This window comes from Lucilia sericata, unplaced genomic scaffold (assembly GCF_015586225.1).
Source record: "Lucilia sericata isolate MDLA Ls3-8-SP2 unplaced genomic scaffold, ASM1558622v1 Contig000194F_arrow, whole genome shotgun sequence".
NCBI classification, from domain to species: domain Eukaryota; kingdom Metazoa; phylum Arthropoda; class Insecta; order Diptera; family Calliphoridae; genus Lucilia; species Lucilia sericata.
In genome coordinates, this window is record NW_023994222.1 from 189,478 (window position 1) to 217,236 (window position 27,759).

General features: G+C 26.8%; 1 protein-coding gene across 3 annotated transcripts in view; it reads right to left on the reverse strand.

Moving 5' to 3' along the window:
- Positions 1–6,068: 6,068 nt before the first annotated feature.
- The window catches only part of LOC119601863 (fasciculation and elongation protein zeta-2), a 56,599-nt gene continuing 34,908 nt past the window's right edge, over positions 6,069–27,759 (reverse strand). The window contains exons 2-5 of one of the 3 annotated variants that reach the window (XM_037953086.1): positions 7,092–7,159; positions 6,777–7,028; positions 6,402–6,707; positions 6,073–6,335 (exon numbers count right to left, since the gene is read on the reverse strand). In XM_037953086.1, coding sequence (XP_037809014.1) covers positions 6,253–6,335; positions 6,402–6,707; positions 6,777–7,028; positions 7,092–7,159 — 709 coding nt within the window. In that variant the 3' untranslated portion in view covers positions 6,073–6,252. Of the gene's footprint in view, positions 6,336–6,401; positions 6,708–6,776; positions 7,160–27,759 lie in introns of all 3 variants that reach the window. The other 2 variants (XM_037953084.1, XM_037953085.1) reach the window with 2 other exon arrangements.

Genomic DNA, 27,759 nt, shown 5'->3' on the forward strand with positions numbered 1-27,759 from the left:
AGCAAAGATCAGCGCCTTTATAATATTAATGACGGCGTTAGCTACTAAACATTTCGGCGCTGACTTGAAAACAGCTGTAAATTAGCTAAGTTTTCTGAAGTTTATTATAATATGTAAACATTTTATATTGTATAATTTCTAGAATTTAATGTATCAGTTAAGTGTTTTATATTGAAAATGGCGGACCTTTTAAAGAAATTTGAAGCCGAAATATGTTTAACGTCGTTGGCTTTTCAATTTCATAGGCGGTTAAGCTTAGTCAGCTTTCAGCCGCATAAATTGTAGATTTTTTGTCATTTTGTTTTGTTTTCCATGTTCGTTGTTAGTGCTTTCTTAAGGTTGCCATTTGTAACAAATGGAAAAGTGCAATAGGAAAAAACACAAACTTATTTTTTTATGCATTTTAATCCAATTAGAATTAGGGTTCTAAAATTGATTTACAAATAGGGTTCTATAGTTAAAACAAAAAGTAGACTTTTTGTACTTTTTCGTTTCATGAAAAGTCGACTTTTTTGACTCTTCGTTTTTTCACGACTGTTTTCTTATTAGGAAAAGTCTACTTAAACAGCTGATATATACAAAAGCTATTTGTTATGTCACTCTATTGCTTTTGTTTATGTTGCTCATGAAAGCTAAACGGTTATAAAAACCTAGTTATTGTTATCATATATAAGTGTTATATACAAAAGCTGTTGATTTTGCCACGCTCTTTTATTTATATTATGGTATGAGACAAAAGATAGTTAAATGTTATGAAAACTCTTTATTAAAGAAAGAAAACAGTTGTTGGTAAAAAAGGTAGTTGGCGCAGCTAAGATAAATTTATTTTAGGTATAGACAAAAGCTGCTAACTTTTTAATGATTTTTTTAGAAAGAAGTGGCCAGATTGTTTTAAAATAAAGCCTAGTAGTGGGTAAACGTTTAATTTTAAAGTATTTTCTTACTCTTTTGTTTGCTTTTTAATTAAAACATCCTTTTGTTTTGTATTATTTTTTTATTTAAGCATTTTTATTTAAGAATATTTTTCTTGTTGTATTTGTATATAGAGAAATTGCATTACATTTAAATTGTTTTTTCTTTATATGTAGATTTTTGTTTTGTTTTTGATAATTTAATATTAATTTTTATTTTTTTTATTAATTAATAAAAATTATAAATATATTTTTATTTTGCAAGATTTGTTTTAATTTTTTTTTTAGATATTTGTTGTTTTTTTAAGGTTTTATTTTAAAACTAATAAAACATGGACTGTGTTTTTTTTTGCAATATTTTGTTTTAGTTGTTTTTTTTTTTGGTAACATTTTGTTTTATTTATTTTAATAAATATTTTTATTTATTTAATAATTTTATTAAATATTTTTTTAATAATTTTATTAATTATTTTTTTAATAATTTCTTTTCATATATAAAGTACACACAGAGTTTTTTATATTTAAATTTATTAGACTATTTTTTTTAAATATTTTTTATTAAATTTTTGTATTTTTTTTTTTTTGTAGACAAGCAGTTTTTTGTGTTAATTTAAGTTTTATTTTATTATTTTTTTTAGAAAAAGCTGTAGAATTTTTATTTTTATGGCATAAATATGGTTTTATTTTATTTTTTTAAGTTTAATATTTAAATTGTGGGGGGGTTTGTTTTCAAAGTCTGCTTGTTGGTTTTTGGAATATTAAGGCTAATTAGGGTTTTAATAAAATATTTTAATAAAAAAAAAACTTTTAAGAAAAAATTTAAAAATATTTTATTGTTAAGAAAATTATAACTTTTTTTTTATAAAAAAAAACTATTTAATAGCAAAAATAAATTATAAATAAAGCTTTTTTAAAACACTTTTTTTTAATTTTCGCATATTTATTTTTAACTTAAATTATAAAATAACAAAATGTTTAAATTAAAAATTAAAACTTTTTACAGGTTTCTATACAAATTATTTAAAATGCCACTTAATTTTCTTAATATATTTTTTTATTTCCCAAAAAAAGCTTAAACAATTCAAAATGCAGTTTTTTTATTAAATAAGCGTTTTTTAAAATTTATAAATAATATTTTGAATTTTTTTAATTGAGTATTACAAAATATATTTATTTTTTTAAATTAAATTTTTTTGTTTTTGTTTAATAATTTAAATTTGTTTGTATTTTTTTAATTTTTAAAGACTTTTTAATATATTTTTATTTAAAACTTAGTTTTTTGTAATTTTCCTGCTTTTTTCTGTTTAAAAATTATGTAAATTTTTAAACTTTTGTTTTCAAACTGTTATTTACCTTTTTAAAATCTTTATTTTCTTTCAATACCCATAAATTATTTAAATTATCTTTTTAAATAAAATTTTCTCTAATTTATAATATTTTCTGCTATTTTTTTCAAATTTTTTAAATAAATTTTGTTTTCTTTTTTTTTCAATAAATTTTGTTTTTTTTCAAATTTATTTGTAAGTAAACAGGGCAGTGTTTAAAATAAATCCAATTTTTTTCATTAAAATAAATTAATTTATTAAAAAAAACTTTAAAATTTTCTTTTTTAAAACAAAAATTAACAAAATTTTAAAAAAGTCCTTTAACTCCAAAAAACTCCATCTCCATTAGGCAGCAAAAACACAACAACTATTTAAAAGTTCAAATCTTTGCCACTATCAGTTATTTTCAGCCTCCTGAGCTCCCAGTTTGTTTTTAAAAAACCTTCCATTTTTCCAGTTTACTCAAAATTCTGAATTCCCAATTTATTTTAGAAAACTTTCTGCACTCCCAGTTAACGTAACTTTTAGTCTTTTCCTAATAAAGTAAAAGTTCTGAGCTCCCAGTTTGCTTTTAGGAAAACTTCTGTAATTAATCCCATTTATAAATTCTGAGCTCCCACTTATTTGCTGAAATGTTTTCTGTTATCCCATTTAGAGAGCATCCCAGTTATGTTCTGCTTTCTTAAGGAAATATTATGAAATTCTGTGCTCCCAGTTTGCTTTTTTTCATTAATCCCATTTATAAATTCTGAGCTCAAACTTATTTGCTGAAATGTTTTCTGTAATCCCATTTAGAAAGCATCCCAGTTATGTTCTGCTTTCTTAAGAAAATATTATGTAATTCTGTGCTCCTGCCTGGGTTTTTTTGTTATTATTGTTTCTTCTTTTCATTTCTTTTGTAAACTTTTTCTTTTCAATTTTTTTTTTTTGCATTTGTGGTAATAAATTTTTATTTAAAATTGTTTTTGTTACTTGCTATTTTGTTGGGAATAAAGCAATATTTGTTCTAGAGTTTTGTAGTTGTATTCAAAAAAGATAAATTACACAGTTAATGCTGTAATAGAGGAGTCTTCTTAAGAAACTTTGCTATAAAAAGAGAGATCTCTTTTTAGAAAAGAGTTTTCTTTAGTCTCTTAGCGATTAGTAGAGATTCTTCTTTAGACGCTTTATTAATAAAACAAAGGACTTCTGAAGACACTTTGCTATTAGAAGAGAGTCTTCATTAAACACTTCTATATATCATTTGCTATTAGAACAGAGTCTTCTTTAAACACTTTTTAAGAAACTTTACTATTAAAGAATCAACTTCTTTAGACTCTTTCCGATTAGTATAGAGTCTTCTATAAACACTTTACTATTAGAAAAGAGTCTTCTTAAGACAGTTTGCTATTAGAAAACTGTTTTCTTTAGACTCATTAGGATTAGTAGAGGAACTTCTTTAGACACTTTACTGTTAGCAAACACACTTTGCTATTAGAAAATGTTCTTCTTAAGACCCCTTGCGATTAGTAGAGGGTCTTCTTTAGACACTTTACTATTAGAAAAGAGACTTCTTAAGATACTTTGCTATTAGTAGAGGGTCTTCTTTAGACAGTTTACCATTAGAAAAGAGACTTTGTAAGTTACTTTGGTATTAGTAGAGAATCTTGTTTAAACACTTCTACAGACAGTTTGCTATTAGAAAAGAGTCTTCTTTAAACATTTTATACTCTTTGCGATTAGTGAAGATCTTCATTAGACACTTTACTATTAGAAAAGAGACTTCTTAAGACACTTCGCTATTAGAAAACAGTCTTCTTTAGACCCTTTACGATTAGTAGAGGGTCTTCTTTGCTCACTTTACTATTAGAAAAGAGTCTTTTTAATACACTTTGCTATTAGAAAAGAGTCTTCTTTAAGCACTTTTATAGACAATTTGCTATTAAAAAGAGTCTTCTTTAGAACTTTATACTTTATATAGACAGTTTGCTATTAGAAAAGAGTCTTCTTCAAACACTTTATACTCTTTGCGATTAGTGAAGATCTTCATTAGACACTTTACTATTAGAAAAGAGACTTCTTAAGACACTTCGCTATTAGAAAACAGTCTTCTTTAGACCCTTTGTGATTTGTAGAGAGTCTTCTTTACTCACTTTACTATTAGAAAAGAGTCTTTTTAATACACTTTGCTATTAGAAGAGAGTCTTCTTTAAGCACTTTTATAGACAATTTGCTATTAAAAAAAATCTTCTTTAGACTATTTTCGATTAGTAGAGGATCTTCATTAGACACTTTACTATTAGAAAAGAGACTTCTTAAGACGCTTCGCTATCAGAAAACAGTCTTCTTTAGACCCTTTACGATTAGTAGAGGGTCTTCTTTACTCACTTTACTATTAGAAAAGAGTCTTTTTAATACACTTTGCTATTAGAAAAGAGTCTTCTTTAAGCACTTTTATAGACAATTTGCTATTAAAAAAGTCTTCTTTAGACTATTTTCGATTAGTAGAGGATCTTCATTAGACACTTTACTATTAGAAAAGAGACTTCTTAAGACACTTCGCTATTAGAAAACAGTCTTCTTTACGATTAGTAGAGGGTCTTCTTTAGACACTTTACTATTAGAACAGAGTCTTCTTTAGACTCTTTGTGATTAGTAGAGGGTCTTCTTTAGAGTCTTTACTATTAGAAAGGAGACTTCTTAAGATAGTTTGCTACTAGAAAAGAGTCTTCTTTAAATACTTTTTAAGAAACTTTTCTATTAGCAATCGACTTCTTTAGACTTTCTGCGAGTAGTAGAGAGTTCTCTTTAGACACTTAACTATTAAAAAAGAGACTTCTTAAGACACTTCGCTATTAGAAAACAGTCTTCTTCATACCCTTTGCTATAAGTAGAAGGTCCTCTTTAGACAGTTTACTATTAGAAAAGAGACTTATTAAGATACTTTGGTATTAGTAGAGTATCTTCTTTAAACACTTCTTCAGACAGTATGCTATTAGAAAAGAGTCTTCTTTGAACACTTCTTAAGAAACTTTATTATTAGAAAATTGACTCCTCTAAACTCTTTGAGATTAGTAGAGGGTCTTCTTTAGATACTTTACTATTAGAAAAGAGACTTCTTAAAACAGTTCGCTATTAGAAAAGAGTCTTCTTTAGACCCTTTGCGATTAGTAGAGGGTCTTCTTTGGACATTTTACTATTATAAAAGAAACCTCTTAAGACACTTCGCTATTAGAAAACAGTCTTCTTTAGATACTTTGCGATTAGTGGAGGGCTTCTTTAGAAACTTTGCTATTAGTAGAGAATCTTCTTTAAACACTTCCAAAGACAGTTTTCTATTAGAAAATAGTAGACTATTACTATTAGAAAAAAGTCTTCAGAAGACACTTCGCTATTAAAAAAGTGTCTTCTTTGCGATTGGTAGAGGATCTACTTTAGACACTTTATTATTAGAAAAGGGAATCTTTGCGATTGGTAGTGGGACTTCTTAAGTTACTTTGCTACTAGAAAAGAGTCTTCTTTAGAACTGAGTCTTCTTTATACATTCTGCGATTAGAATAGACTCTTCTTTAGACATTTTGCTATTAAAAAAAAGTCCTCTTTAGGCTTTTCTTCACACACTTTGCTATTAGCAGACAATCTTCTTTAGAACATTTGCTATTTAAAAAAAAGAGTCTTCTTCAGATTTATCGCTTTAAACAAACAGCATTAACTGTTTTTTATGTTAAATTTAAATAATTTTTATGAATGTTAAATAAACTTTTTTGTTGTTTTTTTTTTTTTAAATTTATTATTATATTATTAATATATTATAAACTTTTTAATATTTATTTAAATGTTTCTTTTTTTTTTTGTGGTAATTAAATTAGCAACTAAATTTGTTTCTTTTATATAAATTTTTTCTTCTTTTTTTTAGAATTAGATTTAAAAAAAAATTACACTTAAAACTAAAATATATTTTTTTTTGTTCTTAAAAAGAATTGTTTTTGTTATAAGACAAAATAACTTAAAAAAAAAAAAATTTAAAGAAAACAGATTTATGTGGGACATAATACCTTTAAAATGTAGTCCGTTAATAAAGTGGGCACGGTAGGACTATCCTCATTAATGGCTTTTAAAACTGCAAAAAAGAAAAATAAAACAATATTAAAAAAAATTGTTTACTAAAGATAAAAACAAAACTCACTTTTAATTAAAACTTGTAAATTTTGATTATTAGGTGTGCCATTCTCCAAGGTATAGGGTATGACGGTAGTTAAATATTTAGGATCGGGACCCTGGAATTTGCCACGTTTCTTTTCGACATGATATTGCCGTCTTTTATTTTGTACTGCCAGCAGTATGGAAATAAAAGAATTTTTCAATTCTTTTTCAAATTCCAATTCATCTCTTAAAGCCAATTCATTGATTAAAGTTTCACTCAGCTCTTGGATCAAAACCTCCATTTCCATATACAACTCATTCAATTGGGTAATAGATAAATATTGCAATTCTTTAGGAATAAACAAAAGAAAAAATTATTTAAAAAAATTTATCAAATTCTAAAAACCATCCCACTTACTTTCCGCATATAGCGGAGCTCCCAACACCTCTTTAGCCTTCTCTATTACTTCCGATTCACAAGTGGTAGCATCCTCTGTTGGACTCTCTGCCTCATCTATAATATATTCAATTTCCTTTATGACTTCTTCGACACTTTTAATGGGTTCTTCGGTTTCACTGTTCAGGCCATTTAGTATGAGAGCATGCATATCTAGATCATTGGCTATGGCTTCATCTTCACTGTTGAGATCATCACCGGGTGTTTGCGCATCTAGAGAATCAGATTGTTTAGGTGGATTTTGTCCCAAATTTAAAGTAGGCATATGCATTTTACGTGTATACGATTTTGACCAATCGATTGGTAGTATATTTCCAAAGTTTCCAGTTATAGTCCACCACATTCTACGGAAAAAAAAGAGAGAAAAAGGAAAGAGAAATTAACATTTAATAAAAAGGGGTTTGTTTGAATAATTAAATTAGACTAGATTAGACTAGATTAGACTATAGACTAGACTATAGACCAGACTATAGACTAGACTATAGACTAGACTATAGACTAAACTACAGACTAAACTACAGACTAGACTATAGACTAGACTATAGACTAGACTATAGACTAGACTATAGACTAGACTATAGACTAGACTATAGACTAGACTATAGACTAGACTATAGACTAGACTATAGACTAGACTATAGACTAGACTATAGACTAGACTATAGACTAGACTATAGACTAGACTATAGACTAGACTATAGACTAGACTATAGACTAGACTATAGACTAGACTATAGACTAGACTAAAGACTAGACTATAGACTAGACTATAGACTAGACTATAGACTAGACTATAGACTAGACTATAGACTAGACTATAGACTAGACTAAGACTAGACTAGACTATAGACCTAGACTATAGACTAGAATATAGACTAGACTATAGACTAGACTATAGACTAGACTATAGACTAGACTAGACTAGACTATAGACTAGACTATAGACTAGACTATAGACTAGACTATAGACTAGACTATAGACTAGACTATAGACTAGACTATAGACTAGACTATAGACTAGACTATAGACTAGACTATAGACTAGACTATAGACTAGACTATAGACTAACTATAGACTAGACTATAGACTAGACTATAGACTAGACTATAGACTAGACTATAGACTAGACTATAGACTAGACTATAGACTAGACTATAGACTAGACTATAGACTATACTATAGACTAGACTATAGACTAGACTATAGACTAGGCTATAGACTAGACTATAGACTAGACTATAGACTAGACTATAGACTAGACTATAGACTAGACTATAGACTAGACTATAGACTAGACTATAGACTAGGCTATAGACTAGACTATAGACTAGACTATAGACTAGACTATAGACTAAACTATAGACTAGACTATAGACTAGACTATAGACTAGACTATAGACTAGACTATAGACTAGACTATAGACTAGACTATAGACTAGACTATAGACTAGACTATAGACTAGACTATAGACTAGACTATAGACTAGACTATAGACTAGGCTATAGACTAGACTATAGACTAGACTATAGACTAGACTATAGACTAGACTATAGACTAGACTATAGACTAGACTATAGACTAGACTATAGACTAGACTATAGACTAGACTATAGACTAGACTATAGACTAGACTATAGACTAGACTATAGACTAGACTATAGACTAGACTATAGACTAGACTATAGACTAGACTATAGACTAGACTATAGACTAGACTATAGACTAGACTATAGACTAGACTATAGACTAGACTATAGACTAGATTATAGACTAGACTATAGACTAGACTATAGACTAGACTATAGACTAGACTATAGACTATAGTGTTCTAGTTCTGTTTTAGTTCTGTTCTAGTTCTGTTCTAGTTCTGTTCTAGTTCTGTTCTAGTTCTGTTCTAGTTCTGTTCTAGTTCTGTTCTAGTTCTGTTCTAGTTCTGTTCTACTTCTGTTCTAGTTCTGTTCTAGTTCTGTTCTAGTTCTGTTCTAGTTGTGTTCTAGTTGTGTTCTAGTTGTGTTCTAGTTGTGTTCTAGTTATGTTCTAGTTGTGTTCTAGTTGTGTGCTAGTTGTGTTCTTGTTGTGTTCTTGTTGTGTTCTAGTTGTGTTCTTGTTGTTTTCTAGTTGTGTTATAGTTGTGTTCTAGTTCTAGTTCTGTTCTAGTTGTGTTCTAGTTCTGTTCTAGTTCTGTTCTAGTTCTGTTCTAGTTCTGTTCTAGTTCTGTTCTAGTTCTGTTCTAGTTCTGTTCTAGTTCTGTTATAGTATTCCTTCTGTTCTAGTATTTCTTTTAAATTTAAAATATTTCTTTAACAATTCCTTTTAATATTGAATCTCTTAAACAACCTTCATGGAAAGTGTTACAGATATTTTAATTAAAATTTTTCTTTTGTTTGAATGATGAAACGGAAAAAATTAATAAAAGTAAAAATATGTTTCTAGGCTTATAAAACTTCTAATAAAAAAAATAACAAGTAAAAGTAAATAAAATTTATTTTTTTCTCTAACAAATTATCAACAATTTCATTAACAGTATGTAGAACATAGTTAAGAACATAATTGTAACAATTTTGTTTTAAAACAAGAGGTACTAGAACAAAAATTTTTTTAATAACTGAACAGAGAAATAAGGTGGCCAGGTTTAGGAAAGGGGTATATAAACTCTCTCTCTTTCTTCATAAGGAAATAAACTAAATTTTATAAATTAAACAAATATATAAAGTTTTGAAAAAATCTTTAAAAACTTTTTTGAAATTTTGAATTTACTTCTTTTTTTCAGTTGGTCCCCTTAATTTTACTGTCGCAGTAGTTAAAACAAAAATGTAGGTTGTTAAACTTCATGTAGTACACTGACGTAAAAAAAGAGTCTAAAATAAAAAGAACAACTATGAGACAAGTTGTGTAGAAGAAGAAGAAGAAACGGGCTAAAACTACATACCACACACCATTAAGTGGAAACAAGCAGAAAAATACATACATATTTCTTAAGTTTTTTTATTGCTGAAACATTAAAGTGTGTCTGTCTAACGTTTTGGTTACAAAAACTTGTGTAAAGGAGAAGAAATAAAATAATTAAAAAATATATATTTTAATGATGTTATTAAAAATAAGAATAACATATAATATTAAACTAAAAAAAAACACTGAGAGAAAATTAATTAAAAAACTCAAATTTCAAAAGTTTTCAATAATTTTTAAATTTTCGAACTTAAGTTCGAATTTTCGAAATTCGAAAAAATGCTAAATTTTGCATAAATTCAAACTAGAAATGCTACAAATAACTTATTTAAGAATTTTGAGAACTTTTTCAGAAAATCTTCTTATTCGAACTTAAGTTCGAATTTTCGAACTTAACGAAAAGGATAAAATGTTCAACCAAAATTGCAAAAACTAATTAAAAAGCACAAATTGTGAATTTTTACCGAATTTTTAATTTTCGAACTTAAGTTCGAATTTTCGATATTGGAAAAAAATGCAACATTTTGCATAAATTTAAGCTAGAAATGATTTAAATAATTTATATAAGAATTTTCAGAACTTTTGTGGTAAAAATTGATATTCGAACTTAAGTTCGAATTTTCAAAGTTGTAGGAAAATGCTGATCTTTTTTAGATTATATGCTAAAAGTAGTTTAACTAACTAAATTATGAGGTTTTGGACATTTTTCTGCAAAAAAATCAATTTCGAACTTAAGTTCGAATTTTCGAAATTCTGAAAAATTGATGAAAACTAGTTAAAATTAGGTAATTTATGTGTAAGTGCTTTAAATTTGTAAAAATTCTAATAATTTGGTTATATTTCGGTCAAAATTTAAATTTCGAACTTAAGTTTTTTTCGAAATTCCCAAAAATGTTTTAAAATTGCTTAAAATTGTTCTTATTTTGTTTAAAATCGAACAATACTAAAAATATTCATTATTTTAAGCATTTTTCGGTTTAAATTTCAATTTCGAACTTAAGTTCGAATTTTCGAAAATTCTAAAAACGTTTCAAAATTACTTCAAATCTCGTAAATTTTTATTAAATATTAATAAATACTATGAAAACAGATTAATTTTAGTTTTTCTTCGTCAGATATTCAATTCCGAACTTAAGTTCGAATTTTCTAAATTCCCAAAAATGTTTCAAAATTGCTTAAAATTATTATTAGTTTGTTTAAAATCGAACACTACTAAAAATTTTCAATATTTTAAGCATTTTTCGGTTTAAATTTCAATTTCGAACTTAAGTTCGAATTTTCGAAATTAACGAAAAATTTTGAAAAACCTTAAATTTTCCTCGCTTAGGCATTTTTCTTAGCATAATGTGTGATTTTAGTAATTTTTTTCCTTAATTTCAAACATTATCCTTAAGCTTTTCTAAGATTAAAGGATTTCTGGTCATTTTATGAACTCAAATGAAAATTTTTTGTTTATTTCTTCTACTTCCTCTACTGTTTAACATATGTCACTATAAATGCATTCAAGGAACAAACAGGAAGTCTCTAATGTCACTATTAAACAAATTTATGTGTAAATGCTTTAAATTTGTAAAAATTCTAATAATTTGGTTATATTTCCGTCAAAATTTCAATTTCGAATTTAAGTTCGAATTTTCGAAATTCCCAAAAATTTTTAATTATTAAAATTTTCTTTAAAATTTACAACTACTAAAATTTTCAATATTTTAAGCATTTTTCGGTTTAAATTTCAATTTCGAACTTAAGTTCGAATTTTCGAAAATCCCAAAAAATTTTCAAAATTGCTTCGAAAAAAAAAATGTTTCAAAATTGCTTAAAATTGTTCTCATTTTCGGCATTTCTCGGTTTAAATTTTCAATTTTCGAAAATCCCAAAAATGTTTCAAAATTGCTTAAAATTGTAAAAGTCTTGTTTATAATTTAATACAATTAAAAATTTTTAATATTTTTGTATTTTTCAGGCAAAAATTCAATTTCGAACTTAAGTTCGAATTTTCGAAAATTCTAAAAACGTTTCAAAATTACTTCAAATCTCGTAAATTTTTATTAAATATTAATAAATACTATGAAAATAGATTAATTATAGTTTTTCTCCGTCAGATATTCAATTTCGAACTTAAGTTCGAATATTCGAAATTCCCAAAAAATGTTTCAAAATTGCTTAAAATTTTGTTTAAAATTGAATACTACTAAAATTTTTAATATTTTAAGCATTTTTCGGTTTAAATTTCAATTTCGAACTTAAGTTCGAATTTTCGAACTTACCGGAAAATGTTGAAAAACCATAAATTTTCCTCGCTTAGGCATATTTCTTAGCATAATGTGTGATTTTTGTAATTTTTTCCTTAATTTCAAAAATTATCCTTAAGCTTTTCTAAGATTAAAAGGATTTCTGGTCATTTTATGAACTCAAATGAAAAAATTTTGTTTATTTCTTCTACTTCCTCTACTGTTTAACATATGTCATTATAAATGCATTCAAGGAACAAATAGGAAGTCTCTAATGTCACTATTAAACAAATATTTAGTTATTTTAACAAAACAAGAAGAGAGAAAGAGAAAAAAATTCTAGGAAAAAACGTTTGCTAGACATTATTCAAGTTAAATCCTTAAGGATATAAACAGGAGCTGTGTTTTTTTTTTCATTTAAACTTTTCAATATAAGAAAAACCTCAACCTTTTTTCAAAGAAAAATCCAACCAACAAAATGAACTCTTAGAATAATAACAACAGCAAACAGAAGAAGAATAAGCAAGAGAAAGGGAGAGAGAGAGAGGTTGAAAGCAATAGAGTAGTGGATAAAAAGGACCTTTAGGACAATGAACTCGTTATAAATATGAATGACTTAAATATGGGTTATTTGTAAACAACATGTATAGTGCTTGCATGTGCAAGCAAAAGTAGAAACTAAAACTAAAAGAAATGGTCATTAAGAGGAAAAAGGAACAGGATATTTTTGTATTTTCATTTAATATTTATAATACTGCAGTAAAATTTTGTTTAAAAAGTTATTTATAATTTAAATTTCCTTAAATTTTCAAATTTCTTTTAAATTTTCTTTAAATTGTTTGCTGGGTTTTATTGTAATTTGTCTTCCTTTATTGCATTAGCCCACATATTGTTGTATATAACACTATGAAGGTAATAAACTTGTTGTTATTGTTGTTGCTTTTATTATAATTAATGCGTGGGTAATAGTTTTTTTTGCAGCATTCTTTTTCATAACTTTCTGTATAATTTATTTTTTTTTGCTCTTTTTTTTGCTTAAAAATCAACACAAATATTAAAAATGACATTGACTTTGCTCACAACAACAAAACACAAATAAATTCATGCAAAAAATGCTAATGAATCATCATAAATAAACATCAAAACAAAAACAAAATATTTGCAAAATGACATTTACTCGCATTATCATCTTCTTTTTCGCAGCTCATTTGTCATTCATTGAGAATTAATAGTTTCGCAACAAACTGTTAACAGTTGTAAACAAATAACAACAACAAGAACTAGCCAAAGTGAAATATTTATTACCTGTAAAACAAATAACTCTATTCTGGCTTTAAAACACAACTTCTCCCCTGTAAAGAAAATTCCCCTGATTAATACAACACTTTCTGTTATTAACACACTATGTGTGTGTTTGTTTACCTTTTAATATTCATACTGCAACAACGACTACACCAATTAAAACAATTTATTATAAGTGTAATAAGTAACTGTGTTACATTTGTAAATTATTCACTTTATCCTTCTGCTACTACCTCACCCTTTCCTTTAACAACCAATCTGTTTACTTTTGTCATTTATTTACATTTTTCTTTAATATTCATATAGTGTTGTTGTATTTTTTTCTTACTGCAACTGACATAATATTCTACTCTATAGTTTAATTTTACTTTTTTCATTCTTTTTCTTATTTTATTTAATATTTTATTCTTGTAATGTTTTAAAAAAAGTATGGAAAGTGGGTTTATTAAGAAGAGGCACAAATAAACTATTAATATGCAAGGGGGCAACCCATACATGATGTAATAATAAAATGTTACGAAAAGCAGAACAAAATTTGTTGCGAAACAAAATGTAAAGTATTAAAAAAATAATAAATGTGGAGAATTTAAAACATTTGATTAGACTACAGTTGAGACTTTATACTAGAATACAGACTTGACTATAGCCTAATTATAGTCCAGACTATGAACTAAACTATAGTCCACACTAAAGACTAAACTATAATCCAGATCATGGACTAGAATAACTTATAAACTAACTTATATTCCAAACTAAGTATAAACTAAGCTGCAATTCAGATTACAGACTATACTGCAGACTATAGATTGTACTTTCGTCCGGATTATAAACTAGACTATAGTCCAGATTATAAACTAAAATATTGTCTATATGCTAGTCTATAGTCTAGTCTATAGGCTAGTCTATAGTCTATAGGCTAGTCTATAGTCTAGTCTAGGCTAGTCTATAGTCTAGTCTATAGTCTAGTCTATAGTCTAGTCTATAGTCTAGTCTATAGTCTAGTCTATAGTCTAGTCTATAGTCTAGTCTATAGTCTAGTCTATAGTCTAGTCTATAGTCTAGTCTATAGTCTAGTCTAGTCTATAGTCTAGTCTATAGTCTAGTCTATAGTCTAGTCTATAGTCTAGTCTATAGTCTATAGTCTAGTCTATAGTCTAGTCTATAGTCTAGTCTATAGTCTAGTCTATAGTCTAGTCTATAGTCTAGTCTATAGTCTAGTCTATAGTCTAGTCTATAGTCTAGTCTATAGTCTAGTCTATAGTCTAGTCTATAGTCTAGTCTATAGTCTAGTCTATAGTCTAGTCTATAGTCTAGTCTATAGTCTAGTCTATAGTCTAGTCTATAGTCTAGTCTATAGTCTAGTCTATAGTCTAGTCTATAGTCTAGTCTATAGTCTAGTCTATAGTCTAGTCTATAGTCTAGTCTATAGTCTAGTCTATAGTCTAGTCTATAGTCTAGTCTATAGTCTAGTCTATAGTCTAGTCTATAGTCTAGTCTATAGTCTAGTCTATAGTCTAGTCTATAGTCTAGTCTATAGTCTAGTCTATAGTCTAGTCTATAGTCTAGTCTATAGTCTAGTCTATAGTCTAGTCTATAGTCTAGTCTATAGTCTAGTCTATAGTCTAGTCTATAGTCTAGTCTATAGTCTAGTCTATAGTCTAGTCTATAGTCTAGTCTAGTCTAGTCTATAGTCTAGTCTATAGTCTAGTCTATAGTCTAGTCTATAGTCTAGTCTATAGTCTAGTCTATAGTCTAGTCTATAGTCTAGTCTATAGTCTAGTCTATAGTCTAGTCTATAGTCTAGTCTATAGTCTAGTCTATAGTCTAGTCTATAGTCTAGTCTATAGTCTAGTCTATAGTCTAGTCTATAGTCTAGTCTATAGTCTAGTCTATAGTCTAGTCTATAGTCTAGTCTATAGTCTAGTCTAGTCTATAGTCTAGTCTATAGTCTAGTCTATAGTCTAGTCTATAGTGTAGTCTATAGTCTAGTCTAGTCTATAGTCTAGTCTATAGTCTAGTCTATAGTCTAGTCTATAGTCTAGTCAATAGTCTAGTCTATAGTCTAGTCTATAGTCTAGTCTATAGTCTAGTCAATAGTCTAGTCTATAGTCTAGTCTATAGTCTAGTCTATAGTCTAGTCTATAGTCTAGTCTAGTCTATAGTCTAGTCTATAGTCTAGTCAATAGTCTAGTCTATAGTCTAGTCTATAGTCTAGTCTATAGTCTAGTCTATAGTCTAGTCTATAGTCTAGTCTATAGTCTAGTCTATAGTCTAGTCTATAGTCTAGTCTATAGTCTAGTCTATAGTCTAGTCTATAGTCTAGTCTATAGTCTAGTCCATAGTCTAGTCCATAGTCTAGTCTATAGTCTAGTCTATAGTCTAGTCTATAGTGTAGTCTATAGTCTAGTCTATAGTCTAGTCTATAGTCTAGTCTATAGTCTAGTCTATAGTCTAGTCTAGTCTATAGTCTAGTCTAGTCTATAGTCTATAGTCTAGTCTAGTCTATAGTCTAGTCTATAGTCTAGTCTATAGTCTAGTCTATAGTTTAGTCTATAGTCTAGTCTATAGTCTAGTCTATAGTATAGTCTATAGTATAGCTATAGTCTAGTCTATAGTCTAGTCTATAGTCTAGTCTATAGTCTAGTCTATAGTCTAGTCTATAGTCTAGTCTATAGTCTAGTCTATAGCCTAGTCTATAGTCTAGTCTATAGTCTAGTCTATAGTCTAGTCTATAGTCTAGTCTATAGTCTAGTCTATAGTCTAGTGTATAGTCTAGTCTATAGTCTAGTCTATAGTCTAGTCTATAGTCTATTCTATAGTCTAGTCTATAGTCTAGTCTATAGTCTAGTCTATAGTCTAGTCTATAGTCTAGTCTATAGTCTAGTCTATAGTCTAGTCTATAGTCTAGTCTATAGTCTAGTCTATAGTCTAGTCTATAGTCTAGTCTATAGTCTAGTCTATAGTCTAGTCTATAGTCTAGTCTATAGTCTAGTCTATAGTCTAGTCTATAGTTTAGTCTATAGTCTAGTCTAGTCTATAGTCTAGTCTAGTCTATAGTCTAGTCTAGTCTATAGTCTAGTCTAGTCTATAGTCTAGTCTATAGTCTAGTCTATAGTCTAGTCTATAGTGTAGTCTATAGTCTAGTCTATAGTCTAGTCTATAGTCTAGTCTATAGTCTAGTCTATAGTCTAGTCTATAGTCTAGTCTATATTCTAGTCTATAGTCTAGTCTATAGTCTAGTCTATAGTCTAGTCTGTAGTTTGCTCTACAGTTTAGTTGTTAAATATGTCTGTAGTACCTAGGCTTTTAAACCATCCGGTTATTAACCTTTCTTCATTTCCTCTGAATTATTTCCTCTATTTTTCTCTTTCCATACTATCCTCTATGAAAAACAAAAGAGTCCTTAATAGTCCTTTAATATATACTTAAATAGTAACCCTTTTGTTATATTGTCTATTATACAAAACAGTTCCTTTAGATGTTTATTTATTTTTTTTGTTGCGGTAAGTTAAAAATATATTAAAAACTATATATGTACAATGTACATATTAACTACAATTTTATAACCACTTTAAACTCTTTATTTTTTTTTTTAAATTGACAACAATTTTCTGCTAAATTATACAAATTGTTAAGTAAAACAGAAGCCGCTTCAGAAGTATAACTCCTCGCCACTCCCCTTTTAGTTCTCATATATGTAAATGGTGTGGAAAATATATATACACACACAATCTCATTCTTCTACGTGGGGTACAGGTAATATTTATTGTAGCATAATTATAGGGTAATTTAATTTTACATGAAAATTTACTTAACTCGTCATTATAGAGACTCCAAAGTGGAAAAAAAGTCATGTGTTTTATTTGCTTGGCATGTGTGAGCTATAAAAAGGGTTTAATTTATAAACGTTATTATTGATTTTTTTGTAATTGTCTTATTAAACTGAGGGAAATTGTGTAACTAAAAAGTAAATTGAAATAAATCATACAATTAAATATGTATACTGTAGTAATAAATATCAATTGAATAAAAAGGGCCGGAAAACTAGTGCAAATTCATTAAATATTTATTTGATAAAGTTTTGTAAAAATGGAAGAATTTGGTTGGAGAAAAACTTTAAGGAATTGAAAGGCATAAAGCTAAGCTAATAACTAAAGTAAAAAATTAGATAGACCAGACTACAAAGGAGACTATAGACAAAACTATAGCCTAAACTACAGTCCAGAACACAGACTAGAATATAGACTAGATTACGTGCTAGAGCAAAGACAAGACTAGACTATAGAACAGATTATAGACTAGACTATAGACAAGCCTTTAGTCTATACTACAGTCCAGGATATAGACTATACTATAGACTAGATCATATACTAGATTATTATTGACTAAACTACATCATAAACTAGACTATAGACTAGACTACATAATAGTCCATGGGCTATAGACTAGACAATAGACCAGACTAAAGACTGGACTATAGACTAGACTATAGACTAGACTATAGACTAGACTATAGACTAGACTATAGACTAGACTATAGACTAGACTATAGACTAGACTATAGACTAGACTATAGACTAGACTATAGACTAGACTATAGACTAGACTATAGACTAGACTATAGACTAGACTATAGACTAGACTATAGACTAGACTATAGACTAGACTATAGACTAGACTATAGACTAGACTATAGACTAGACTATAGACTAGACTATAGACTAGACTATAGACTAGATTATAGACTAGACTATAGACTAGACTATAGACTAGACTATAGACTAGACTATAGACTAGACTATAGACTAGACTATAGACTAGACTATAGACTAGACTATAAACTAGACTATAGACTAGACTATAGACTAGACTATAGACTAGACTATAGACTAGACTATAGACTAGACTATAGACTAGACTATAGACTAGACTATAGACTAGACTATAGACTAGACTATAGACTAGACTATAGACTAGACTATAGACTAGACTATAGACTAGACTATAGACTAGACTATAGACTAGACTATAGACTAGACTATAGACTAGACTATAGACTAGACTATAGGCTAGACTATAGACTAGACTATAGACTAGACTATAGACTAGACTATAGACTAGACTATAGACTATAGACTAGACTATCGACTAGACTATAGACTAGACTATAGACTAGACTATAGACTAGACTATAGACTAGACTATAGACTAGACTATAGACTAGACTATAGACTAGACTATAGACTAGACTATAGACTAGACTATAGACTAGACTATAGACTAGACTATAGACTAGGACTATAGACTAGACTATAGACTAGACTATAGACTAGACTATAGACTAGACTATAGACTAGACTATAGACTAGGACTATAGACTAGACTATGACTAGACTATAGACCTAGACTATAGACTAGACTATAGACTAGACTATAGACTAGACTATAGACTAGACTATAGACTAGACTATAGACTAGACTATAGACTAGACTATAGACTAGACTATAGACTAGACTATAGACTAGACTATAGACTAGACTATAGACTAGACTATAGACTAGACTATAGACTAGACTATAGACTAGACTATAGACTAGACTATAGACTAGACTATAGACTAGACTATAGACTAGACTATAGACTAGACTATAGAACTAGACTATAGACTAGACTATAGACTAGACTCTAGACTAGACTATAGGACTAGACTATAGACTAGACTATAGACTAGACTATAGCCTAGACTATAGACTAGACTATAGACTAGAACAATACTGACTAGACTAGACTATGACTAGACTATACGAACTATAGACTAGAGCTATAGACTATACAGAGTATAGACTAGACTATAGACTATACTAGAGTATAGACTAGACGATAATAGACTATAGACTACACTATTGACTAGACTATTAGCTAGACTAATAGACCAGACAGTAGACTACTCTAAAGGCTGGATATAGACTAGACTATAGACTACTCCGTATATTCTAGTCTATAGTCTAGTCTATAGTCTAGTCTATAGTCTAGTCTATAGTCTAGTCCTATAGTCTAGTCTATAGTCTAGTCTATAGTCCTAGTCTATAGTTTAGTCTATATCAGTCTATAGTCTAGTCTATAGTCTAGTCTATAGTCTAGTCTATAGTCTAGTCTATAGTCTGTCTATAGTCTAGTCCTATAGTCTAGGCTATAGTCTAGTCTATAGTCTAGGCTATAGTCTAGTCTATACTCTATTCTATAGTCTGGTCTATAGTTTAGACTATTGTACAGTTTAGTTTATGATTTCAACTTAACTGTTTACAAACATTCTTTAAAGATCTTGCTTTTCTCATTTTTTTTCTCAAGCTCATTATCTATTCATTAGAAATATTCAGTTTTTTACACACGACAGACATTCCAAAGTCATAAAAATTTAGTCACCCGTAGCAAAAATATATAAAAAGAAAGCATTTCTTTCCTCTAACTAGTAAGTGGAGAAAAAAAATCAAAGAATCATTCTACAGAAGAGGAAAAAAATGTCAACATTATTTGAAAGAGAAGAAAGAATTACATCATTTTTCTTCTTCCACTGCTGCTGTTTGTCATATTTACGTGTGTAAATATAACATTTAGAATATATAGAAAAAAATCGCTTATAGTTTTTTTATCTGCTAATGTTTGCTACTCATTAGAAATGCCATTTGTTTAAATAACCATAAAAGAAAGGATAATGCGGTCAAGGTTATTTAAAGGATGTGTGTGTGTGTGTACGAGCTTTGCTTTCTTTCTATGAATAAATAAATAAAGTTCTAATAAATATTACATATCTATCTTTCTGCTGTTTCTACCTTGGGTAATAAATATTAATAGTTTAGCTTATAATTCTTGTATAAACAATAGAAATCCTTGTTCGGATAATCAGTATAAAATATTGACATGATTTGTTGTTGTCTTCTGATTGGAATCAAGAAGTAAAATAAGGTGTTTTTTAATAAATTCATCGACAAAAAACTAAAAAAATTATAGTGAAAAACTTAAAAACACTTTAATTTTAAATATTCTTCAAAAAAATGAACGATTATTCGGTTAACCGAATAACCGGTTTTACGAATAATCGTTACAAAATATGTTTTAAAACTTAAAAAATGTCTAGGGATGTAAAAATTTAATATTTAGATAAAATTTTATGATTTTCAGGAAATTATTCGGGTAACCGAATAACCGTTTAAACCAATAATGCAACAAATATTCAAACGCGTGTTTAAAATTGCTTAAAATTATGTCTTATTAATAATTTTGTAATTTTTTCCATCAAATTATTGCATTTTTAAACGATTATTCGGTTAACCGATTAAATTTTTATTCGATTAATCGTTTATAAATAAACAAAAATTGTTTAGAATTTGAAAGCCATTACATTTTAAACAATTTTTTCAGCAATTCTACAAAAAATTTTAACGATTATTCGGGTAACCGATTAAATTTTTATACGATTAATCGTTTATAAATCAGAAAAAATTGTTAAGAATTTTAGAAGAAGAAATTTAGAAGCATTACATTTGAATTTTTTTTAGAAATGAGGATTTTTCAAGAAAATTTTAACGATTAATCGGTTAACCGAATAATTAAACTAACGAATAATCGTTAAAAAAATGTTTAAAGGCAAAGATAAATGAGCAAAATTGTATACTATAATATTTTTCTGATATTTATAGCCATTTGGTAAAATTTTAGAAAATTATTCGAGTAACTGGTTAACAGATTAAACGAATAAACTGTTCAAAATGCAAGAAAAGTATTAAGAATCTTCAAAGAAATTGATATAATTCATATATTTACTATTTTGGTAGCAAAATTTTGGATGAATAACCAAATAGAAGAGGAATTTTGAAATGGTTACTCGAGTAACCATATAGCAAATTAACGCATAAACTAGTAATAATGTAGGAAAAAGTATCAAAAAGTGTTAGAAATTACATATAAATAAAATTTCTTACACATTTTTAGCATTTAAGAGTAATTTTTAAACGGTTACTCGGGTACTCGGTATAGCAATGTAACGAATAATCTAGTAAAAATTTAAGAAATTTATGAGAAATTGCTAAGAAATTTATATAACTCTATTGAACAGCAAATTTTAGCATATTAGAGAAATATTTAAATGGTTACTCGAGTAACCATATTGCAAATTAACTTATAATCTCCTTTGAATTTAAGAAAATTGCCAGTAATGGTTTTGAGTCTTATTTTAAAGCATATTTTTGATTATTTTAAGACAAATGAAGGAGTTTTTAAATGGTTACTCGAGTAACCGATTAGCAATTTAATGAAAAACTCACAAAAAAATTTAAGAATAGTAACAGAAATGATAAGGAATTTCATTTAATTTTGGTATTTTCAAGTAATTTTTAGCCTATTGGAGGATTTTTTAAACGGTTACTCGGGTAATCGTTTAGTAATTTAAGGAATTATCTAGAAAAATTATAACAAAAGTAGAAGAAACTGTTAGAAATTTTATATCAAAGATATTTTTAGCTTTTTAGGAAATTATTTTTAACGGTTACTCGAGTAACCGATTATTCGGTTACATAAAATGTTTTTTAAATGTTAAAAATCTATAAAAAATAATGCATTTTGTTTTATTTAGCTTTATCTTATTAATTTTAAGTCAAATGGGAAAATTGTTTAACGGTTACTCGAGTAACCATGTAATTTTTGTAAAGAAAAATTACAACTTTTAAATTGTTTCTTAAAGGGAATTATTTTAAACATATTTTTATATCGAAAATATTTCAAAATTGGTTATTTCCTTCAAATTTTTAAACGGTTACTCGGGTAATCGTTTAGTAATTTAAGGAATTATCTAGAAAAATTATAAAAAAAGTAGAAGAAACTGTTAGAAATTTTATATCAAAGATATTTTTAGCTTTTTAGGAAATTTTTTTTAACGGTTACCCAAGTAACCGGTTACTCGTTTACATAAAATGGCTTTAAAATGTTAAAATATGTATAAGAAATATTTGCCTTTGTTATATTTTGCTTTATCTTGTTAATTTTAAGTCAAATGAGGAAATTTTTAACGGTTACTCGAGTAACCATATAATTTTTTTGAGAAAAATTAAAATTTTTAAATTGTATCTTAAAGGGAATTACTTTAAACATATTTTTATAACGAAAATATTTTAAAATTTGTTATTTCCTTCAAATTTTTAAACGGTTACTCGGGTAATCGTTTAGTAATTTGAGGAATTATCTAAAAAAATGATAAAAAAAGTAGGAAAAATTGTTAAGAACTTCTTTTTAATAATATTTTTAGTTTATTAGGAAAAATTTTAAACGGTTACTCGAGTAACCGATTATTCGTTTACATAAAATGGCTTTAAAATGTTAAAATATGTAAAAGAAATATTTCCTTTTGTTATATTTTGCTTTATCTTATTAATTTTAAATCAAATGGGGAAAGTTTTTAACGGTTACTCAAGTAACCATATAATTTTTTTTTAAGAAAAGTTTAAATTTTTATATTGTTTCTTAAAGGAAATTATTTTTTTGTTTCGAAAATGTTTCAAAATTAGTTATTTCCTTCAAATCACCTTAGTTTTCTCTTCTAGTACCCCCCGCCAACCCCTGTTTTCCAGGAAAATGCGCATGTCTATCAAAATTTGATTATTCTTGATAAATTTTCTATTTTATGTTTTCTTTCTGGGTAAAATTTATGTAATAAAATATTTATTTAGATTTGGGGGGGAAAGTTTTTTTTTATTATAGTTTTACACATTTCTATAAAAATACTAGAAATTGACATAAAACTTTTATAAATTTGTTAGTTTTTCTAACTGTAATTGATATTTGACAACACGCGCCAATTTGGCGTCTCTTTTATTTTTTGACCACTTTTTTTATGGTTTTTCCTTTTTTATAGGGTTTCTTCCTTTAGCGTGTCTCAACAAATTAAGGCTGAGTCATCGTTTTTAGTAAGGAAGAAAGAGAGAGGGAGAAGGATTTGAAAAAAAAGAACTGGTAGAGGGGGGAAGAGTAATAAAATTGATAACAATTCGAGGGTAATGCGTAAAATAACAGGGGTTAAGTTTCTTTTTTTGTCTTTTGTGAATAAATTTCAAGGATAGATGGAGTAAATTTAAATGCAAATGTTTATAAGAGACGTATAATAATTTCCGGTTTTTTGAAAAGTGGAATTTGCTGTTGAAATTTAAAATTTTCAATAATGAATTAAAAGGAAAATACATGTTGAAAGTTATATTTTCCCTTTCTACTGTATATTACCTAATTTCTTTAGAGGTATTTATTTAAAGTTGTTTTTTCTATATTTGTTATTAATTTCTCTTGGAAATGTATTAAATTTCAAAAAAATTTTTGCACATGGTTGCACATACTTAACCCTTTAAACCGACAATACATATAAAACAAAAACAAATAAAAAACCATAGTATTAATAAAAATTATATATAAAGTATAACTTTGTATATTTTCTAAAATTGTATTTATTATGTGGTTTTTTAAACAAAACAAACCTACAAAAATACAAGACAGACTTTAACTAAAAAACCGCAATTTAAACTTTAAAATGCTTGAAAAGTTTCTTAAAAATTAAAACAGTAAAAATCATTTAACATTAAAAGTTATAACCGCTAAATATATAAGGTTAAACTAAAATCAATAAACAAAGAAAAAGCTTTAATAGTGAAAAAATATATTTATTTGTTTTTAAATAACACTTTAATAAAGTTTAAAAAACAGTTTAAAAAAAGTTTTAAATTTATTGCAAAAATTACCAGCAATTAGTGAAAAAACATTAAGAAAACAAATAAATAATACAATTTATGAAAAACGCTTATTCGTGTTAAAAGTTATATAAAACAAAAAAAAAACATTAAATTAATTAAAAAAATGTTTTACAAAAATCAAGATAACATAATTTTTAAACGTTTACTAAAGAAATAAAACGATAAATTACTAAAATCTGGAAAAATTGCTTAACGGTTACTCGAGTAACCATTAAGAAAATTTCACAAATTCGACAAAATTTACTAACAAAAAGAATACTATAACATTCCAAATTATTTCTAACACTTTTCCCGTATTATTATTATAAAAATCAAAGAGATATAACATGTGGTTACCCGAGTAACCATTAGAAACAATATGAATAATATAAAGTTATAAACAATTTCTAATAAATTTCCCACATTTTTTTATAAAATTCAAAAAATATCTCATGTGGTTACCCGAGTAACCGTTAAAAAGTTTCAAACTTCGGACAAAAACTACTAACAATACAAATAATATATTAATTCAAATAATTTCTTACCATTTTCCCACATTTTTACTTGGTTATTCATAAAATATGACAGGTGGTTACCCGAGTAACCATTAAAAAATTCTACAATTTGGACAAAATTTACTAACAAAAAGAATACTATAACATTCCAAATTATTATTTTCCTACATTTTTATTATATATTCCAAAAAAAATTTAACATGTGGTTACCCGAGTAACCGTTAAAAAGTTTCAAACTTCAGACAAAAACTACTAACAATACAAATAATATACTAATTTAAACAATTTCTAACCATTTTCCCACATTTTTATTAGATTATTCATAAAATATGATATGTGGTTACTCGAGTAACCGTTAAAATTTTCTACAATTTGGACAAAATTTACTAACAAAAAGAACACTATAACGTTCCAAACAATTTCTAATACTTTTCCCATATTTTTATTATATAATTCCAAAAAATAAAACATGTGGTTACCCGAGTAACCGTTGAAAATTTCTACAATTTGGAGAAAAACAACTAACAATACGATTAATATATAATTTTAGAGAATTTCTAACCATTTTCCTATATTTTTATATCAATTTTCATAAAATATTTCATGTGGTTACCCGAGTAACCGTTAAAAAGTTTCACATATCTGACAAAAACTACTAGCAATACGAATAATAAAAAAATCAACATAACTTCTAACACTTCTCGCACATTTTTAATACATTATTTATAAAATAAGTAATATGATTACCCGAGTAACCGGATAAAAATTTTGCTAATTGCTTAAAAAATTAAAAAAAAAATAAACACAAAATAAAGTTCCAATCTATTTCTAATACTTTTCCTATATATTTATTACATTATTCCTTAGAAAAAATTTAAGCGGTTACCCGAGTAACCATACAAAAACTTCGTCCATTTGTTAAAATTTACAACAATTACGTCCAAAGTAGTATTTTAAACAATTTCTAACAATTCTCCCATATTTTTATTACATTATTTACAAAATAAGCCATGTGGTTACCAGAGTAACCATAACAAAATTTCATTAATTAGCTTAAAAATAAACAAAATTTAAGCACAATATAAATTTCTACAAAAATTCTTTTTTTCTTTTATATTTTTATGAAGTTATTCTCTAATTTGAACATTCGGTTACCCGAGTAACCATATAAAATTTTCTCTAATTTATAAAATATTACAAAAATAATGCAGAATATAAAATTTTTAAAAATTTTTAGTAATTTTCCTAAAATGTTTAGGTTATTATTTGTTAATTTGGTTATTCGGTTACCCGAGTAACCATATAAAATAACCTCAAATTGGTAAAAAATTACAAAACTTAAGCACAATATAAAATTCTACAAAAATATTTGTACATTTCTTATATTTTTATGTGATTATTGTTAAATATAAATATTCGGTTACACGAGTAACCGTATAAAATTTTGGTTATTTGATTAATCGTTAAATTTTTTTATAGAAAATTTAATTTTTGTTTATATATCTAGTTATTAAATGTTTTTTGTTGAATTTCAAGACAATTATTAGAGTAACCGGTTATGCGGTTACCCGAGTAATCGTTAACTTTTTAGCGGAAATTGATAATTAAAGTGGTTTTTAGCTTAAAAATTATTAAATTAGACATTTGTGATCATATCTTTATAATAATTTTTTGATTTTGGGTAATTTTTCTTAAACGGTTACTCGGTTAACCGATTAATCGTTAAAATTTTTTGTAGAAAATTTAATTTTTGTTTATATATTTAGTTATTAAATGTTTTTTGTTGAATTTTAAGACGATTATTCGAGTAACCGGTTATGTGGTTACCCGAGTAACCGTTGATTTTTTAGCGTTAATAGAAAAATAACGAGTATTTTAGCTCAAAAAATAAAAAAATAGACATTTGTGATCATATCTTTATAATAATTTTTTGATTTTGGGAAATTTTTCTTAAACGGTTACTCGGTTAACCGATTAATCGTTACATTTTTTTTGTAGAAAATTTAATGTTTGTTTATATATTAAGCTATTAAATGTTTTTTGTGGAATTTTAAGACGATTATTCGAGTAACCGGTTATGCGGTTACCCGAGTAACCGTTATTTTTTTTACGGAAAATTAAAATTTGAAAAGTTTAATTTTATGAACTATTTGTTTTATTTCTTTTAAAAGCGTTTTTCGTGTATATTTTTGCTATTGAAAATTTTAAATTGGAGTTTTCTTGATATTTTATGCCAAAAAAATTACATCATGTTTAAAAGTTTTTTTTTTGAGGTTTTAGTGGTAAATAATGTTGTTTACTTAGTTGTTGTTGTTTTCTTGACAAATAACCATATTAAGTTTTACAAGTTTAAGAATTGCATTGAAGCAAAAATTGCATTTTAAATTTTAAACTAACAACCAGCATGTCTATACTTTTCCCATAAATAGTTATAACCACTTTTTCTCTCATACATGTGGCGCGACATTTTGGTAACAGAAAAAAATTAAGTGGATTCTATGACCAGTTTCTAAGCAGGGGCTGTATATGTGTGTGGCTATGGCCCACTACTGTATTTCAAAGTTGTTGTCAATTTTATGGCTTGCTAAATATTTATGACAAATAGTTTTCTTTTTTTTTTTTTTTTAATGTGACTTATTTTGGAAGACACAACGACGTCATTGGGGCCATTTAAAACTTGAATTGAAAATGACCAAATTTTTTTTTTATTATCAGTTTTAAGTTCCATTATTTTATTACTTACAAAATATTTAAAAACATTTTGTAATTTGAACTCAAGGTTATTGTTTTATAAAATCCCCCCAAAAAAAATTCTCACAAATTTCAAACACTTATTCTAAAGATAACATTTTTGAACTTTTGTCTAATGAATAGAAAAATCTTAATTACTAAAATATGTTTAAAAAAAGCTAAATAATTAATGAAAGTGCTGAAAAATGTTCAGACAATTTATATTTGATAAAAATACAAAAATAAACTACAAAAATGTATAAAAATTTGAAAAAAAAAAAAAATACGAAAATATTAAAACATGAAACTAAAATAGAAAAAATATGAATTATCTCATAAATGTTTGTATTATATCACAACAACAACAACAACTAAAAACCAAACAAGAAAAACACAACAAAACCTCTATGATTAATACAAAAAAAAAATTGTTCACAAGAAAATTTAATGA